The 18,041-nt window shown below is 37.8% G+C and overlaps 1 protein-coding gene across 2 annotated transcripts in view; it reads left to right on the top strand.

The window, feature by feature from the left end:
* Window positions 1-18,041, top strand: part of PLEKHA7 (pleckstrin homology domain containing A7) — a 144,777-nt gene that overhangs the window by 124,443 nt on the left and 2,293 nt on the right. Inside the window, exons 16-26 of one of the 2 annotated variants that reach the window (XM_059474284.1) lie at window positions 316-417; window positions 3,806-3,914; window positions 4,746-4,984; window positions 5,386-5,574; window positions 5,859-5,976; window positions 6,803-6,882; window positions 7,294-7,494; window positions 10,629-10,781; window positions 13,135-13,268; window positions 14,094-14,236; window positions 17,436-17,544. In XM_059474284.1, the coding sequence (XP_059330267.1) occupies window positions 316-417; window positions 3,806-3,914; window positions 4,746-4,984; window positions 5,386-5,574; window positions 5,859-5,976; window positions 6,803-6,882; window positions 7,294-7,494; window positions 10,629-10,781; window positions 13,135-13,268; window positions 14,094-14,236; window positions 17,436-17,533 (1,566 nt within the window). In that variant the 3' untranslated portion in view covers window positions 17,534-17,544. The remainder of the gene's footprint in view (window positions 1-315; window positions 418-3,805; window positions 3,915-4,745; window positions 4,985-5,385; window positions 5,575-5,858; window positions 5,977-6,802; window positions 6,883-7,293; window positions 7,495-10,628; window positions 10,782-13,134; window positions 13,269-14,093; window positions 14,237-17,435; window positions 17,545-18,041) is intronic. The other variant, XM_059474286.1, reaches the window with a different exon arrangement.

Below are 18,041 nucleotides of genomic sequence, written 5' to 3'. Positions count from 1 at the left end.
TATTTGTGGGAATAAATAGCAAGTCACTGGAAAAAGGGCTGTACTGGTGCAGGGATTCTGTTACATGCCAGTTTGGCTTTGTGTCAGGAAGCTGGCCAGAGGTTTTTAACTACAGGCTCTTGACTTGATCGTGCAAGCTATGAAGGGTTTTCAGGTGTATCATCAAGTCTCAGCAACAATGTAGACTGAAATGGATTCTTTACTTCTTTTTGTGATAGAACAACAGTAACTTCAAAACTCTTTGGGGCTCAATTAGAGGATGGAGAAAGTAGTTTTGAAGTTAGCACTGTATTAGAGTATTCCTTCTGTTAACAGGAGATGGAAAATGCCTGGAATGAGTATCTGAAATTAGAGAAGGATGTGAGCCAGCTGAAAAAAGCCTTACAGGAGCAGATGAGCAGTTCATTGGTATCTCAGGTGAGTCCGGTTCCAGACACTGCAAACACTTGGAGGATGGTTTAGTCTGAACTTCAAGTTACCATTTCATAAGAGAAATATTCTCTGCCATTTTTGCAGTGTGTTCAGCTGTCATGTAATTTGGTTTGCAGAGTTCAGGCACTGTGGGATGTGAGTGTGCAATGAGAAAACCACTGCATTGTCTTGCAGCACATGCAGTACTGCCATAGTTTCTCATAAGTTGTCTATGCAAATTTGTCATTATTTTATTACGTGTTTATTAAATGCTGACATCTTGACATTGATAACCTATTCAATTTATAAGACTGTGCAGGACTTCTTAGCCTTCCATTTATTTGATCTGACATTGTTGGCTTCTTTATCCATTTTTAAGAGCATCAGTCACTGGTTGTTATTGTCATTACTTGTTCTTTGTCATGTTCTTCTATTTATGGAAGATTTATCTCTGCAGATTGTTTTGTGAAGTGGAATAAGTGTTTAACAGCCATCAGTAATTGAAAGGCATCTCAGTTTTAAATCAATTATTCAGTTTCAAATTTTAAAAAGAAGATTTGTTTGAAGCTCAGTTGTTTTCTTTGCTGAAATGGATGTGGAATACCAGATTATTTCTACATACCTGCTTACAGCTGATGACTTTATTCTCAGGGAATACTGGATAATTTTTCCTTTGTGTGAGCTGAACACAAGGAACCCAGTTAATATAATGCATTTTCCTCAAATCTTAGTCTACTTTTCCAAATGTCCTGGACCAAAAGAGCTCACTAGTTAAATTTGTAGCTTGTTTGCATTACGTATCTGATCAGATATAATTTGAAGCCTGTTTATTTTCACTATTAGTGAATAAATGTTAGTATCAAAGCAAGAGTTGTAAAACCTTTTTTGATTGCATCAATCATCAAAGTACATTTTCATCTACTTTTCATTTTGGGGTGTGGGAAGTGATTCAGTTTCTGGAGTCAGAATATGTAATTGAGCTCAGCTGTAGAGTATCTTTTAAAGAAAAAATCCTGGGGGAATATCAGAATAAAATGGTCCTTGTATGAAATTACTCAGTTTAACAAAGGCAAATTACGCCTTTAAACAAAATACGCCTTTTTAGACTACTTTGAGATAAAATTTCCAGTTAGGTGTTAAACAAGCTTAAAATACTGCATGTGTGGCATGGGATTCACCAATACATATGGAAGGGAGTGTGGTTTGCACAGAAAAAATGTTAATTCAGTTTGATTATCATCTCGTATCACATAAGTGATTAATTATAAATACACACACAGCCATAAGGACATTATCAGTTATATGTGTGTGTACTTTTATACATCTATACATATAAGTATGCACAGATATGTTTGGCTAAGTTTTAAAAAATTGTTTCTGAATACCTATTTTGGAGATTCTAAGGGGAACTGATTTTTTCAGAAAGTATTGAATATTCTAAAAAACTATATGTCTTCAAAGAAGTCTCACTTGAAGTACCCATAATAGTTAGAATTTTTTGATCTCTGCCCAAGGGCATGTACACTCAAGATTGTTTATCTAGCATTTTCCAATAGCACTAAATTAATACACGCTGTATTTTAAAAAAATGCAGTCTTCGTGGAATATTATTAAAATTCAGTAAATTTGCAGGCTCAAGTTGCTGTAGGAGACCACTGATGTTGCTTCTATGTAGCATTAATTAAGAGGTTAAAACCTAAATGTTTAAGCAGCTTGGTCAGAGTGAATCTTGCTTTTTAGAATGTAGAATTGTCTTTTGCTGAAGGGTTGGGGAGGATCTGGGCATGCTGAATTTAACTGAGATGGGTTATTTTATCAGTGATAACTTCTTAGTTGGTAAGTGTTTCACCTCTGGCTTTGTGTCATTCTAAATTATGTTTCTGTTTGAAAGAAGTTAGAGAAATAAAATTTTCTCTCCAAGTTACCTTTTCCTGCTTGCCAATAAAGTGTATTTATACCCCTCTGTAAACAGCAATCTTGGCTTTCATAATTTTAAAAATTAATTCATCTACTCATCGTTCGGCCCAGGTCCATTTTAGATTTAAAATATTCTCTTCACATCAATATTTAAGTAATGGGAAGAAATAATATTAAAAGATCAAACATTTTCTGAGTGGTTTCAGAAGCAGGATTTTCAGTGCTTTTTTCAGCAGTTCTGAGGCTTGATTATTGTAAATCCATCATTTGGTTCCTTGTACTATGATTAATCTCAGAAAAATGAAATGAAATGTGCAAATTTATAGTTTGTGTCCTGACAATCTTTCAAAATATGTCCTATCTATCGAGTGAGTTTACTACAGGCAAATAACATTCTCCATCATTTAAATGTTTGTGTTCTTGGCACCCTGTTTGCTGATCTGTAACCTGGCTGAACATATTTCCTGATTTAAGACAGAAAGTGGAAAGCAATTTATATGCCTTCCTTAGCTCTATGAGGTGTAACAGCTTTTACTGAAGTTTTTTTTCCACCCTCAGCCTTATAGGATTAATTAGTAACTATTTTGCAGCTCATGGCAAGTGATGAATTTCTGGAGTTCTTGAGCAGTTTTTGTGAGCAATTGTGAGCAATTCTTAAGTGTTTCACTGCCTTCGCTTTCTTTAATGGTATTGGTTTCACCAAGGTAATCGTTGATGCAAATTTTTGAAATCTGTGTTACCAGGCTTTAATGAATTAGATGACAGCAGCTATTTAAGATGATTGGAATGACTGAAATGGTGGCTTCAGGAGCCAGGCTGTGATGCAGCTCAGTCTGTAGACAAAGCTTCCCTTTCTTTCTTTCCTTCTGGAAAAAAGCCTTGATAAAGCAAATAGGATGCAAGATGAGACCAAGTCCTGGAGCAGCAGCAATATATTGTTTTAACTTGTAATACATCCTGGCCAATAGGCCTAACAACTCAAATATAAGCAGAAATTAAAATTGTCAGCATTTCTGAGTTTGTTTTTTTGCTTTTTTAATACTGAATATTTCCCCGAAAAGTATTGAGATGTTTTTTAAGGTTGCTTTAGCAGTCTTAAGTTTGATAGGTATAGGATTTAAGAACAAAGTTAAAATTAAAAGGTTCTGGAAACTCATTTTATGTAGAACATTGAACTATGTTTTTGTAGTCCGAACAATATTGTAGAAAAATACACATTTGTCTTTTCCCCTGTCTTCTATAGAAAGTCTTCCAAGGGTCAGAAAATGCTTTAGTATATTTATGGACAAGATATGTTTGTTGGTGGTTTGTATTTATTAGTTTTTATTTTAAAATAATTATTTAACTAATTTCTAAACTCCTAGGTTTTCATGTAAGTTCTGTAATTGTAGTTTGGTGGTATCAAAAGAAGGAAAGGCCCATAATAAATTAAAACTGAGGTATAATTGATTTTTTTTTCTTTTACTACAAACAACAGGAGAAAACACAAATACAAAAAGACTTGTGGAGAATTGAAGATGTTACAGCTGGCTTGAGTGCAAACAAAGCAAACTACAAAACCATAGTAGACTCTATAAAGAATCCAGGTAAGGAGAACATGATGCAAAAAATAAACAATATACCAATGCAGCTGAGTCTTTGGGTCTGTGCAAATAATCTGGAAATTTGTTCTGCTGCAGAAAATCCAGTTAATTCTGCTACTGGATGTATCAGAAATCTCTGTTGATTGAGTGCATTAACTTGGTGTTTCTTTGCCTGAGGTGACAGGTTTTTTCTTGTTTGTTTTCACATACCAATGGTTCTAAAATTTAACAGGCCATAAAAAAGGGAACAACAATAACAGTAATGGGCTACATTTTTCAAGTTGCAGAAGAGGTTCCTGTCAGGTGCCAGGCCCTTACCAGTGTGGTATCTGTTCTGCATCCTATCCAGGAGCTTTTCTCTGTGTTTTTCTCTGGGTTTATTGGGTTTTTTCCCCTGCAGCCCAGCTGCTCTTGCTGCAGTTGCCTTTCCCCTCCCTGTTCAGGCAGGTGTTTGGTGGGCAGAGCAGCATGAGCTCTGGAAGGGAGGAAGGCAGAGTGTGTGTGGTCTGCGCTGCAGTGGCTTTATTCCGTTTCAAAGACAGGACCTGATGTGTTGGGGTAGCGAGAGAGTGTTCACGCCTCCTGCAAAACTCACCTTTCACATACAGAGATAAAATAGTTCTGAGATGGTCTAGATCTGCAGGAATCTGTGGCAAGGGGCCAGATGCAGCTGATGGACTGATTCCATATGACTCCCAGGCTTTTCCTTCCTTTGTTCCCACTGCCCTCCACCGGGAGTTTTATGGGATGATACCGAACCATGTGGTTTCGTTTTTGGCCTGAAGGACTCACTAGATCCTCATCAAGACATGTTTCTCTCTATTTCTGCCCTAGAGAGAAAAACAGTGCCTTCACTTTCTCAGTCTTCAGTGCCTTCCCTACCAGCTTCCCTTGCTGCTGTGGAGAGCAAGCTGTCGGTCGCGCAGAGCCCTCCGCGCAGCCCGCTGAAATCCCCCCTGGAGGTCAGGCTGTACCCGCAGCCCTACTTCCAGACCAGGACACAGCACCAAGCACAGCAGCTGAAAAAAATCGAGCCACCTCTTCAGTCACCAGTCAAGCTCAAGCCAAAGGTTGTAAGTGCTGCTCTTGTGAGGTTCCTTCGGCAGTGTTTGCATTTCCCCTCTGTCGGGAGCAGTGGGAGTGTCGCGGGTGGGCAGTGCACACACTGGAGGCACAGCAATGAGTGTTTGTGTTGGAGCTGAGCACTTGCAGCACAATACATGTGGAGCCTATTGTACAGTGGCCATAGACTGGTTTAGAATGTGTTAATATTCAGAGCTTTCCTTGGAAATGCTTTGTGGTTGATTTCTTGGGTCTTGCTTGGTCTTTAAAGCCTCAAGCTTCTGTAGTGGACAGAGGAGAGCACGCTGAAGCAGCCACAAATGCTTCCCATAATGCACTGGCCTTTATTGTGCAGTTTAAGCCAGACTGTTTTCATGCTTGTTGCCAAATCCCTGCGTTCTCCTGTTCCCAGGAAGATGAAGCACCGCCCAGACCTCCTCTCCCTCAGCTGTACAGCCCTGAGGATCAGCCACCAGCTGTCCCACCCCTGCCCAGAGAAGCCACTGTCATCAGGCACACCTCGGTGCGGGGCCTGAAGCGTCAGTCGGACGAGAGAAAGAGAGACAGAGAGCTCGGCCAGTATGTAAATGGAGATTACAGGGTGAGCGCTCACACTCCTGTACCCCTGCACCTCAAAGACATGAGAACCTAGAATAAAATATGTTGTTGTTATCTGTAAAATATATGGACCTTTAATAAAGCAATCATGATATAGAATGGCAGAGAGATAACAATGACATCATAATAATAATGATCCATGCCATATAATAATAATGGCAGAGAGAGATGTAGCAACCCAGAAACAAAGCTTTAGGATGTGTTTTAGGATTATTAAAACTTGCTGTCTGTGATTTCACTTGAGCTGATGAGTGTTTTTCTGTATAGGTGGAGCTGCGTTCGTACATGAGTGAGCCAGAGCTGGCAATGTTAGGGGGTGACCTCAGCCACCCTTCCAGTGCTTTAATAAGCCCTGACAGTGGATACCAGACATTACCTACCCGTGGTAAGCCAGGAATTTATGGAATTGATCCCTAACAGTACTGTCTGCATAGGAGCTTTTCTCTTGTAGGGCTTCCTGGAGATGATCTTTATCACCAGATCACTGTTTTTAAATTACCTATTCAGTGGAAGTTTAGAAATTTTGTGCATTTTAATTGTGCTGTTACAGATAATGACCCTTTAGCAAAGCAAGTTAATATAGAAGGCTTAAAAACCCATAGCAAAACATGGAACTGGCTGTTGGAATGTCTCTTATATTCAAAATTATATTTCATCATAAGTTCTGTGCTATCATTTGCAAAGTTCAAGTCTTTTAAAAATACCTATATTGCCATTAAAATGTAAGTGATAAGGTAGATTAATATAGTGCTCCAAACATTATATCTGACTTGACACTCCATCCCCACTGTGCTGTTGTCTTGCAACTGGTTTTGAGGATAGAGATAATATTTGGGCCAAAAGCAAATGATTTCTTAGTCATTTGCTTCTTACTTCTTCATTTCTAACTGTGAATGTTAAGGTTTTATTTTCTTATTATTTGTACCATCCATCTATTCTTGTACAGCTGAGTCCAACCTATCCCTGCTTTTATATAATCTTCTAAATTATTATATGTTTTTCTGACTTTCAATCAGTAGCAACCTGAAGCTACTGTGTCTGGCTGAAATGAAATTTCATGTCTCTTTTGATCATCTGAGTTGCAAAATGTGTGCTCAAATAGTGACCAGAATGCCACAGAAACAGTATAATAAAATTTAAAAACCTAGACTGATACTTGTCTTATGCTGTCTGTCATTTGATTTTAAGGCATTTTCTTTTTCCTCATAAAGGTTTGTCTGGATCAACTTCCAGATTGCACCAGTCATCTACCATTTCATCGTTTGCAACACTTCGAAGGGATAGGTCCAAGGTAAGTTTTAAATAAACTTCTGAAGCCAAATGTCTGAACTGCTTGGAATAGTTAGGCCCAGAGTACATTTTATGTAGCAAGAAGTAGGATTGCAGTAGCCTGGGAGAGGAGCAAGAGCTGTGATCTAAGGAAGTCTCCAATTCTTCACTTTCTTAAATGAACTGGAAAATAGACAAACAACTTACTGCATTTCAAATAGATTTATAAAACAAGGTTTAGAACCAAAAATCAGCACTACTAATAGGAAATACAGAGTTGAGAGAGTATATACAAAGAAATGCCAAGTTAACAGAATAAAATTTAATAATGAGATAGGAGAAGGAGTCAGGTTTTTTTTTTTTTTTTTTTTTGTGTACTTCTTATAAAGTATTAATTACAACATGTGTTTTGTGTGCCTTGTGACTTGTGCAGGAGAGACCAAAGAGTGCCTTGGAACGTTTATACTCTGGAGACCACCAAAGAGGCAAGATGAGTGCAGAGGAGCAGCTAGAAAGAATGAAGAGACATCAGAAGGCATTAGTTCGGGAACGCAAGAGGACTCTTAGCCAAGGCGAAAGGCAGCCTGTTTCATCTCGCCCTTTCATCAGGCCCGTGTCTGCAGACGTAGGCTCAGTATGTTAGATATGCCTTAAAAGGACTAAACTAAAAATACCTTTGGATTTTTTTTTTGTTTTGTTTCGGGTTTTTTTGGTTTTTTTTTTTTTTTGTTTTTTGTTTTCCCCCGGCAAGCACTTTCACTTGAGTGTGCGTGACGCTTCTAGTCCAATTAAATTAGTGTTCTGTGGTATCAAATGAGTTCAGAGTGTGAGGAACAGGTGATGTTTTTTACTTGCATTTATGGTAAATGTAGCAGGTTCAGCAGGTAAGTTGGTCAGAGGTTAGTGATGAGTGGAGATGCCAGTATTTTGGGGTGGTTTCAGAGCCATTTTTTTTTTATCTCCTTGGAATTGTATTTAGAAAGTGACAGAAGCTTGTACAGTTTTAAAACTGCTTCATAATGGAATGGGCCTTTTAGAATATTGTTTCTCACCATGGGTGTTTTTCCTTTTAATTTATAAATTAGCCTGCAAGATATTTGGTGATAATATCAGACCAAGGTGGTATTTGTTTGTTCTTTTTAAAAAAGATGATAAATGGATAATCAGTTTTAAAATCTAATCATGCTGATTAGGAATTTATGTGAGAGCTAATGTATTCTAATTGATACAAATTCTTTAAATCTCAAAATGCAGAATATTCTAATAAGGCTCAAATTTAGGCTGCTAAAGAAAAGTATTTTTGTTGCTTTCTGAGAGTAAATGCTGTGCAGATGAGAAGTTTATAATGATACATTTTGGATACTAACCAAAGCAATTCTGATTGGTGAAGTTACCCAGTTGCTCACTTGGTGCTAAACCAGGATTGTACTGTAATTGCACTTATGCTGTGCTCTTTTAATTTATTTTTTTATTTGGTCCACTAGAGCTTTAGAATGATCACATTGTTTTACCTAATTCATTGCACAAGATCTCTTGCATTTAAATTTGTCACTCATCATACCTAATGCCTCTTTTTTTTTTGTTTGCTTGCTTTTAATTTGCAGAATTTTGTAGCTACTTTAAAATTTCTAACTGGACTACTCAATTTTTACCAGGCTTAATTGCATTTAGTACATGTGTGTCAATTGCTGGCATTGAAAAAACCTTATAATCAGCTTTTCATTCCCACTGTTCTGTAGCACTAATTTGCAGCCAGTTATTTGTATTTACTTTCCCAGTAAATACAACTGCACTGCTTGGAGACATTCATCTGTTTTGTCTTCTGTTTTGCAATCACAAATCTTTTAAAGACAGTGCATAATGTTTGGGAATTGTAGTGTTATAGTACCACTGTTGCTTTCATACTTTAATTGGAAGAAATAAATCTGAGCTTCTCAAGTTTTTGGACTCACATAACATACACGAGTTGAATTGAAAAGCTTTCATAACACTCGTTATTAACATTTGTGGCAAACACTTTATTTATAAATTTGGGTGCCATCTTGGTCTTTTTCTTGCTGTAAAGAATTAAAATAGAGTTTTTCAGCCCTAGTAGTGTTTTGTAGAGGTCATCTCTTGTACCTATGGGGCTTTGATATGCAAAAGCATGTTTGATAGCACAATTACTTACAACATTACAATTATTTAGCAGCCACAATGGCAAACAGTTAAATGTATAATTGAAGTGCTGCTCAGTGTGTAACATTTGCTTTAAACATACATTGTATGTGTAATTCTAAATTTTAATTGGTCAGCTCTCAAGTATAAGATGACATTTTAAGTATTGATCACAGTACATGAATTCATTTGTTATATACAATGCCTTTTTAATGTAAAAGTTGCAACATCAAAGCCAATAAAAGAACTGCTTCATAAGAATGGTTTGATGTTTTTCTTACCTATTATATAGCAACAACTTGAAAATGATCCTGTGTATTTAAAATATACTATCTCAATCAGGCCTGGTTCGAATATGAGTAGAAGGAAGAGTTTGGAGTATACTCATATGAGAAAAATCTTATTTTCTCTGTTGAATTCTGTAATGTAATAATTTTTGAGATATAATTGCCTCTTACCTACTTAACTTTTTAATATACATGGAAGATACTTATCTTCTGAGTGAATACTGAGAGCTTGTGCATGAATAGGTTTCAATTAGATTTATTAATGCAAGTGACATAATGAAGTCTAAGGACTTCATGTGGAATTCAAACTTCATCCAAAACAAGCCAAAGATTTGTACCAGAAATACTGGAGCTATTTTTAAGAAACATAAAAGTGGCACATTCTCCTGTTGATTCCCTCAAAACCTTGAGGGGATAATTTCATTGTTGTTTTTGTCCCTTCTTTTTCCTACTGTTTTTAATATCATGTGTGGTAAAGTTGCTCAGATCTGCTGGATGGAATGATGCTACAACTGAACTTAATTTTTTGAACAAAAAGGTATTGGTAGTGTCCTTTAGTGTGAATTTATATGTAACTGTATTGTGTGTAGTTGTGTAGGGACTACTGTGCAGTGCTTTTGAGTACTCCACATTATGCAGCTTAAATATAATGTAAATATCAATACATATTAAATAATTCTCATTTATATTGCTAAATATTTACATTTTAAAGACTGTGTGGAAGACTTTTGCAGGTAGCTAGACTCTGCTTTTAGTAAAGTCTGAAGAGCTTAAAAGTATTTTTTTTTTAAATTCAAGACAAGTTAATGCTAATACATGAAGTAGTATCAACTTTAAACAGTAGGTATGATTCTAAAAAAGATATATAAAATTTTCACCTTGTGATTCTCAACCAGCACTGTAAATAGCCTTCCTGGGTAGTGATTCAGAACCACACAGCACTGCCTCTTTACCATGCCAAGGACTACTCTGCCAGCCCGTAGGCTCACTGGTAGTGATTCCAAAGGTGGTGTCCTGTGTGTGGCTGGTCCCATGTTCATCAGCAAATGTAAAATTGGGATTCGTAAATCTCTTAGAATCTAATACTGCTGAACACGTAAAATTAAACAATACTCTGAATTCCGCACAGCACAGCTAGAGATCAATACTCTCACCCTTATGTACCAAGACATGCAGTTTTATTTTCTTCCTGTTGTCACTTCAGGGGTTTGCCCTGCTGGTTCTTTCAGCAGTGGAGGTTTTGCTGCAGTAGTGATGTGCATTGCTGTATGGTGAGTTTGGCAGTATGGTTGAATGCTGTTAATTGTTTTGTATCTATTACCAGTGGAAACGAGAGCAAGAATTTGATTTGCAGTTACTTGAGAGGGCAATTCGTGGAGAAGACAAGGATGAAAATGAGTGGTTAAAAGTTCAGCCAGTAGCAGTGACAGAGACAGACCTGGAGCCTCAAGACTATGATTTAGATATCAGCAGAGAGGTAACATTCACAATTTTCTGCCTCCTATCTTCTGTCCCAAAACATTAACCTTTCTAAGTTCTAGGCAGTGAGTTCTCATCTTTTCTTTCAAAAGTTGCTGGAAGTTTGAACTAAAAGGAGTCTTTTAGGTACTGAAAATTTATGACCTGGCACCTTTGTAAGGTTTTGGTTCATACTGTTTTAGTAGAAAGAAGAAATTGAAAAGTTGGCTCTACTCTTTTAATTATATATCTCAGGATTTAAACGGAAAAGTGATTAAGTCAGGGAAAGTTGTGTAAATTGGGAAAAAAAAGATGAGAAGACAACATAATGAGTATTTAAAAATGAGAAGCAGGAAAGAAGGACAAGTTAGTTCCCCAGAGCTACCTCACTACTTTTCATGTTGACTGGCAAATGATGATAGAGGAGAGGATGCTCTGCTTTATTTGGGCTTGAACAGAAAATGTATTTGTCAGCTTTTGGAATGGCTTGGTCGGTGTGCCGGGCACAGGACAGGTCCTTGCTCGGCTGCAGTAAGGGAGGAAATGTCAGTTTGAGATGCGATTGAGCCATCTGCTGGGAAGGAGGGAGCACAGCAAGGGTGGAGGCTGCAGGGGGTTTATCTGTTGACCTCTATGAATGCATTTATCTTTCAGTTAATCTCTGTACAATTTTTACAGAAAATACAGTGCTTCTGTAAACTTCAGAAAGAGAAAATAACTTCTGTTCTTCTGCGTTTCCTTATTGCACTCTGCTATTAATTTTACTTTTCCAGAAGGCCTTTGGGGCTATGGAAATCACTTTGTACTCCCTTTAAGCCTTGAATAGGAGACATTTTTGCTCACAGATATTTCTATCCTGCTTCAGAGTAACTGAAATAGGTCTGAAGCTCTGAGTGTAATGCTTCTTTCCCAGTTTACCCAGGTTAAAATCATGCATTTGTGTTGGAAGGGAACTTAAAGATGATCTAATTCCAGCCCCCTGCCATGGGCAGGGACACCTTCCACTGAACCAGAGCTCCATCCACCCTGGCCTTGCTGTCCTTTTCCATTTCACGTGGCCATTCTCTTCACCTGGCAGGCACTTCTGTGTTTGAGGTGCCTCTGTGCCTCAGAAGGAAACATACTCAGTTCTGTCTTTAAGGAAATTCATCTACTCTTGCAATGATTAATGGATTTGTTATTCTGAAAGTGACAGGATGAGCTAATGTAGGTTAGATACAGATAGAGATACATATTAAAAAAAAGTCTATATATCTCTATATCTAGACCTCCAGAGAGGATTTGGATTCAAAAGTAGGGAAGTGTAGTGGAAAAATGAGGATTTTTCTGGAAGCATTGGCTTTGGGTTTCCTGAGAGGGAAGTCTAAACACTTGAGGCTGTGATTTTATTATTGTTGAGTGTGCCAGCGTGTGTTCTTGGCATGAGATTCCCTGTGAATTACCTCAAAGAGCCTAACTCACTGGGGGTTAGGTCAGGCCACTTTACATAATCCATTGAATTACCATGAACCAAGGTCAGTGGGGAAAAAATTTAGGATTATTTTCATTGAAAACTTTAAATTTTGAAGATTCATTGCCTCATGAGTGTTTTAACAAAATTCCAATAATAATAAGAAAAAAATAGTCCTCCTTTACTTGATTTCTGTTTATTCACACATCCTCTATTTTTGTTTTCAAAAGCAGTCTGTTCTGTATTATAAGAATTGATTTTCAAAGTTTGTAAACTGTATTTTCATTGGGAGGACTGAAAAGTTCCTAAACGCTAATTTATCCTAGTAAAAAATTGTTTCTAGCTTTCGTGCAGTCATATTAAAATTTTCAGTCTACAGAATTAATTTATGCAATGGGTTGTTACAATCACACAGTGGAGTGTATTTCTGTTTGCCTTTTTTTCCCCTTTGCTGCTCACAGAAGATTGTCCAGTCCCAAAAGAATGACACCCTTAGGTTAAAGCTTTCATTAATATTTTCCTTTCAGATGTAGGAAGTTCTGGCTGGCATGACACAAATATCATGACATTGATATCTCAGGGTGTCCAGTCAGTCTCAGAGTCGTTGCTTCTTTCTGCTGTAAGAATTTTAGGCAGTGTCCTATTTTGGGCTGTAAGCCTGAAGAAAGGTTTTCTGTTGATTCTGACTTCTTCTGTAATCCCTTTAAATATTTGTTCAGTCTATCTTCTGAAGTGGAAGGAATCAGAGGGAACACTGTTGAAAGGGCATCAGCTAGATATCCAGAAGAAGTGTTAAGCGTCAGGTACATGTACTGACTGTGAAAATCCATGCTTTATTCTTTTCACTCTGTTCTCCCATTGAGCAGGATTTATCTCAATTTCTTTTAAGTCTTTGTTATTGATGCTTGCTTTCTTTCTGCAGTTGTCAAAACCTGAGAAGGTTGTAATTCCAGAGCGTTACGTTGAGCTGGAGCCCGAGGAGCCTCTTTCTACAGAAGAACTGGCGGCAAGGCAGCGTAAAGCAGAAAAGATAAAGAATATTCTTACTAAATCAAGGTTAGGCTGTAGGGTTTTTTCCAAATCTTACACAGGGGCTCATGTTAAACATTGAGAACTAACATCATACGACAGTCTTTATTTCTGTTACCTGAACACAGCTTGTAGCTTTGAGAAAATGCACTCAGATTTTATGTGGCATACTCAGAGCGGCTTTTTATAACAAGGTAGAAGACACACTGATTAATTCTGTCTATGTCCATTTTCTTGTTTAGAGATTCCTAAAACAGTAGTAAGTCCTTACCAAGCAAACCTCATATGAGAGTGAGGAGGAAGGAAAGACACAAAGCTGGCCAAAAGCAGAAGAAAAGTCAGCATGAGAGCAAGTTTGTTGTGGCCAGAGAGCTGGAGTTGTGAAACAACACTTTTGGCTACTTACAGCTAACACAGTCAGCTGAAACATTCCATTTCCAGAATTTGATATGTCAGGTACCTGCTCTCTCTTTGGAAGGGGTACAGCCTGAGGACCACCAGATTTTCCTTTTCCTCTGAGCACTAGCAAGGAATTTTACTAACAACTTCAAATAAAATAGCACTTTTGTAGTGCTTTCATTTAAGCACATTAAGGATGTTTTTAAAAAAGGACTTTCAGATGTTCTTAAGGCTATGCAGAAATTGTGATTGAACGTGTGGTGACTGTCATTTTTCCTTGTGTGCCGTAGGCATTTACATACAACATCAACCCTGTTTTAAAGAACCGCAATAAAACACGGAGCTTGATAGATGAGATCTGAAAACTGCTCTCTGAATCCAAGCTCGTTCTTATCTGCATGGTGGATTCTTTATGTTTGCAAATGTTAATGTTGTTTTTCACTTTCCCCCCAGTATGCACAATCTGCAGCCTACTGTTGCCCAGGACAAACACAGCTCGATTGATTTAGATTCACAGCTGCAGGAGCAGGAGCGCATCATTACCATTTCATATGCTCTGGCTTCTGAAGCCTCTCAGAGGAGCAAGGAGGTAGCAGGTAATGCTTAGTTATTTACAAAATAACAGCTATTCCTTACCACCTTCTCAAGTTGTGTGGGGTTGTTGCTGAACTCCTGGCATGAGAGAAAGTTTTTAGTCATTCATATTCAAAATAGTGAAAAGTGTGTGTTGGTAACAAATGGAGAGGGGCTAATGATTTACATTGAGTGTTTGACCTCCAGTGGACAGGATAAAGAAGGCAAAATGCTGTGATCAATAAGTTCAGAACTTGGAAACTTGCTCTGACTAATAGTGCTAAAAAAATTAGCATTTTAATTCTCTGTAATTACATTAAATCAAATATTTCTATGTTCATTTTTTGAAGGTAAATGGATGTGACTTCAAAAAACAATCAAGGAAAGAGGATTTAAAATATTTTTTAAAAGAGAAAAATTCCCTGGTCCAGTGATGGAGATGAGGCTAGAATCATTTGCAGCTTGAGCTGTGTGCAACAGGCTGAAAATAAGCTTGTAGAATGGGTATTGGCATGTCTGGTCACCAGGATGAGAGGTCTGAGCAAGACAGCTGTGCAGGAATTCTGCTTGATGCCTGGAAATTAATAGCTCCTTTGCAATATGTTGCTAAAAGTGATAATTTCACTCTTGATTGCTTTATAGTTGAAATAAGTAAGAAATGTCAAGAGATTTGTATCACACAGTAATCCGTGCAGCAGCGATTTCCCCAAGAGTCTGACTGGCCATTTATAACTGGCACCATTCACTGTTCCAGTGGAGAATGGAAATAATGGAAACTTCAACTATGATGGAGAAAAAATATGCACATTTCTCATCCAAAGTTGTCAGTTTAAACTTATGGCTGTTGCCACAGCAGCCCTTAAGACCTTCCCATCCAAGACAGATGATTCCAGTATCGGGATGCGTGACGTGCGTCTGCAGTAGCAGCGTTGATGGAGTGTGGCTGTACACTCAGGGGTGCGCTGCCAGCTGAACCTGAGGGGGAATGCCATTTTAAGGGGATGGAATACATTTCCAAGACAGGAATCTTGAGACTTGAGAGAGTTTCTGTGGGTAATTTAACTGACTGGCAGGGAGAAAATGATTCGCCGAGGAGGCCAGACGTTATAAAGCTAAACCAAACAAACAGAAAAAAAAAAATTGTAAATCATGGCAGCAGTTCAGGAATAACCTTGTGGCCCTTCAGGCCATGGGTGTATCAACAGGGCTTTTCCACAGATGCTTTGGTCCCAGTTCTAGTGGCCAGAACCTTTTAACAGGTACTCCAATCCTTTGGTTATGGAATGGGAATTTTTTTTTCATGAGGTATGAGGCAGTGGAGCATTTTGCCACTCGAGTTCCAGCTTCTGCTGGGAAAAGGTCACACATCTGGGCTAAGATCAGCCCAGATGAACACAGCCAGTACCTGAAATCATTCCTCTATGTCAGAGCAGAGTGCCTGCCCTACTCAAAGGTCTTCTTGGGGCCACTTTAGTTACTTACTTCTGGGTGTGCTTAAACTTGTAGCAACTCTACAGTACTGAAATAAGTTTGATTTTTTAAAATATTGTGTAGTGAATTTAGTATACATTTCATTCCTATAGGTTTTTTATTTATATTTTTTAATTTTTATGTTTAATTATGTCAAAAGTGTGATTTGTCAATTTTTTAGATATATGTAACCACAAAAATCTTCTTAATTTTTACTTTCCTCAAAGAGGGAATTAAAATGTGTATTGACATTGAAATGTTGAAATGCTGCTTCAGAAAATTTGCAGTCAGTTGAGAGATAAGTTTTAGTTTCATTTTCTTTGTGTAGCATAGCAGCTGCCTCTTTTGTCTTTCAGACACTGAAAGAAACCCTGACACAGTAGCCAAAGACTAAGGTTTTTAAGGAATTCCAAACTTTTATATTTGTGCACAGCTTTTGTTGCCACTCTTTTATCTCAAAAACTCACTCTTGAAACATGTCTTGCTTTGATTTCAGTTATTTCTTACTCCTTTAAAAGCAAACTTCAGTTTTAAACTTCAGTTAAGTGCTGGTATTCTTAAAAAAAAAGCCAGAATGATTTGGTTTTAATAGAAAATCTACAAACCAGAAAAGAGTTCAGGTTTTTTAGTTATGGCCTATTTTCTGATGAACTGATGTGGTTAAAAAGGAAAGTATTTGACACTTTGCACAGCTGATTTTACATTCTCATTTAGTCTCATATTACAGATTCCTTCCCATTTTTATTTTTGTAGTTTGATTTTTGCAGTATGGGTTATCCTTTGCTCCTTGGTGATGAAGCAAACCACATCTGAAAATCCCAAACTAATTACGTAGATTGTTTACAAAGATTTGTTTATGAAAAAGACTGTGAAGCTTAACTTTGTCCATTTTTCAGGGGTGAGCACTTATGTTCACTTAGGATATTATGCTAATATAAATCTTTTAAGATAAGCTGTAAATTTATCTAATCTTAGCATTTTAGGGTTTCCTCTGTTCCTAATAAGAAATCAGTCTTTTGAGTGGAAATCATGCCAAGAATCTGGAAGATTAAAGTCAAATACAAGAGTACTAAGAAGTCATTTCCTATGTTGTGTGCTTTGGTTCTCCAAAACATAAAAGCAGAATTTTAGATCAAGCTTCAATTTCTTCAATTTTATGATTGTTGTCTTCCAATACTATACCATTATTCAGGTTTATAAACAAGAATAGTTTTAATCATTGTCGTCTTTATCCTGTATTTTCAAGCTGAGATATGGAAATGTATTTACTGTATCATGCATTGCACTAAGCAAAATGTTATACATATATTAAATTTTGTAAACATTATTTTTCTATATATTATTTTGGTTTCTGCTCACTGGCATATAACGAAGGAAATGTTGAAAACCTGCACTGTCTCAGTGAAGTCTGGAAATCGAATTAGCAAATATAGGTGCTGGTCCAGAGCTTTAAAAGCAGGGCTGAGGAGAGTATGTCAGTGTTGTGTGCCTTCATAATGTTCCCCTGAAATTTCATCTTAAGATTGGTTGTCCATATTCTCATGCAAATAGGAATCTTTATTTGTTTGATTGGTGCAAGGAGTAGAAAAAAGCAGCAGGTAGAAATGTTGTTTACCCTGTGTTCCATGTGACATACAATAGTGTCATAGCACCTCATTCATTGCTCATCAGGGGGTGGAAAATTAAGGTGACTCCGTTTATGATGTGAATGTTTGATTGTGCAGCCTAATTCCTGTGTGTGATCCCTTCTAGCTCAGCAGTTGACCTACCCACCCAAAGCACCCTCACCTTCTGTACCACAGCCACCTCACTCCCCCTTAAGCAATGGATTTCACTACACATTTGTTTAAACACCTTCCAAGTAAGAACTAACTGCTCTTGGCATGTCAGATCTGCCATCGTGCCTGTGCTGTGGCTTGCTAAATTTTAACTCCTTTACTAAACCAAGATTCTGTCCGAATGAAAGCATGCAGCTACTTTTTCAGGAGCCTTTTGTCCTTGTAAATATTGCTTCTAATGAGCTAACACGTGGGCTGCTGCAGTCTCCAGTTAATTGCTGTTGCTCTGCTGGTGAGGTGCTTCCTCAGTCCTGCTGCGGTGAAGGGAGGAGACCTCTGTGCTCTGGGTAACAGGGGGCCAGGTTTTCAGCAGCCTTCTGTACTCTGGTGGCTGCTCAGGGTGTACAAAGAGAGAATCCAAAAGTGCACCCCTGTACATGCCGGGGCTTCCTCTGTGGGCTGGTATATCCTACACATGAGCTGGCATCGGAGTCTCAGCTGAGGTGAGCTGAAAATTTGGCCCTTTGTAACTAATTCTGCAATGTTGTGTTTGACTTTGATCATGCCTTTCATTGGATCA

Source organism: Ammospiza nelsoni, chromosome 6 (assembly GCF_027579445.1).
Source record: "Ammospiza nelsoni isolate bAmmNel1 chromosome 6, bAmmNel1.pri, whole genome shotgun sequence".
Taxonomy (NCBI): domain Eukaryota; kingdom Metazoa; phylum Chordata; class Aves; order Passeriformes; family Passerellidae; genus Ammospiza; species Ammospiza nelsoni.
Note: the sequence above shows the minus strand (reverse complement) of the source record. Positions and strands in the feature narration are given on the sequence as shown.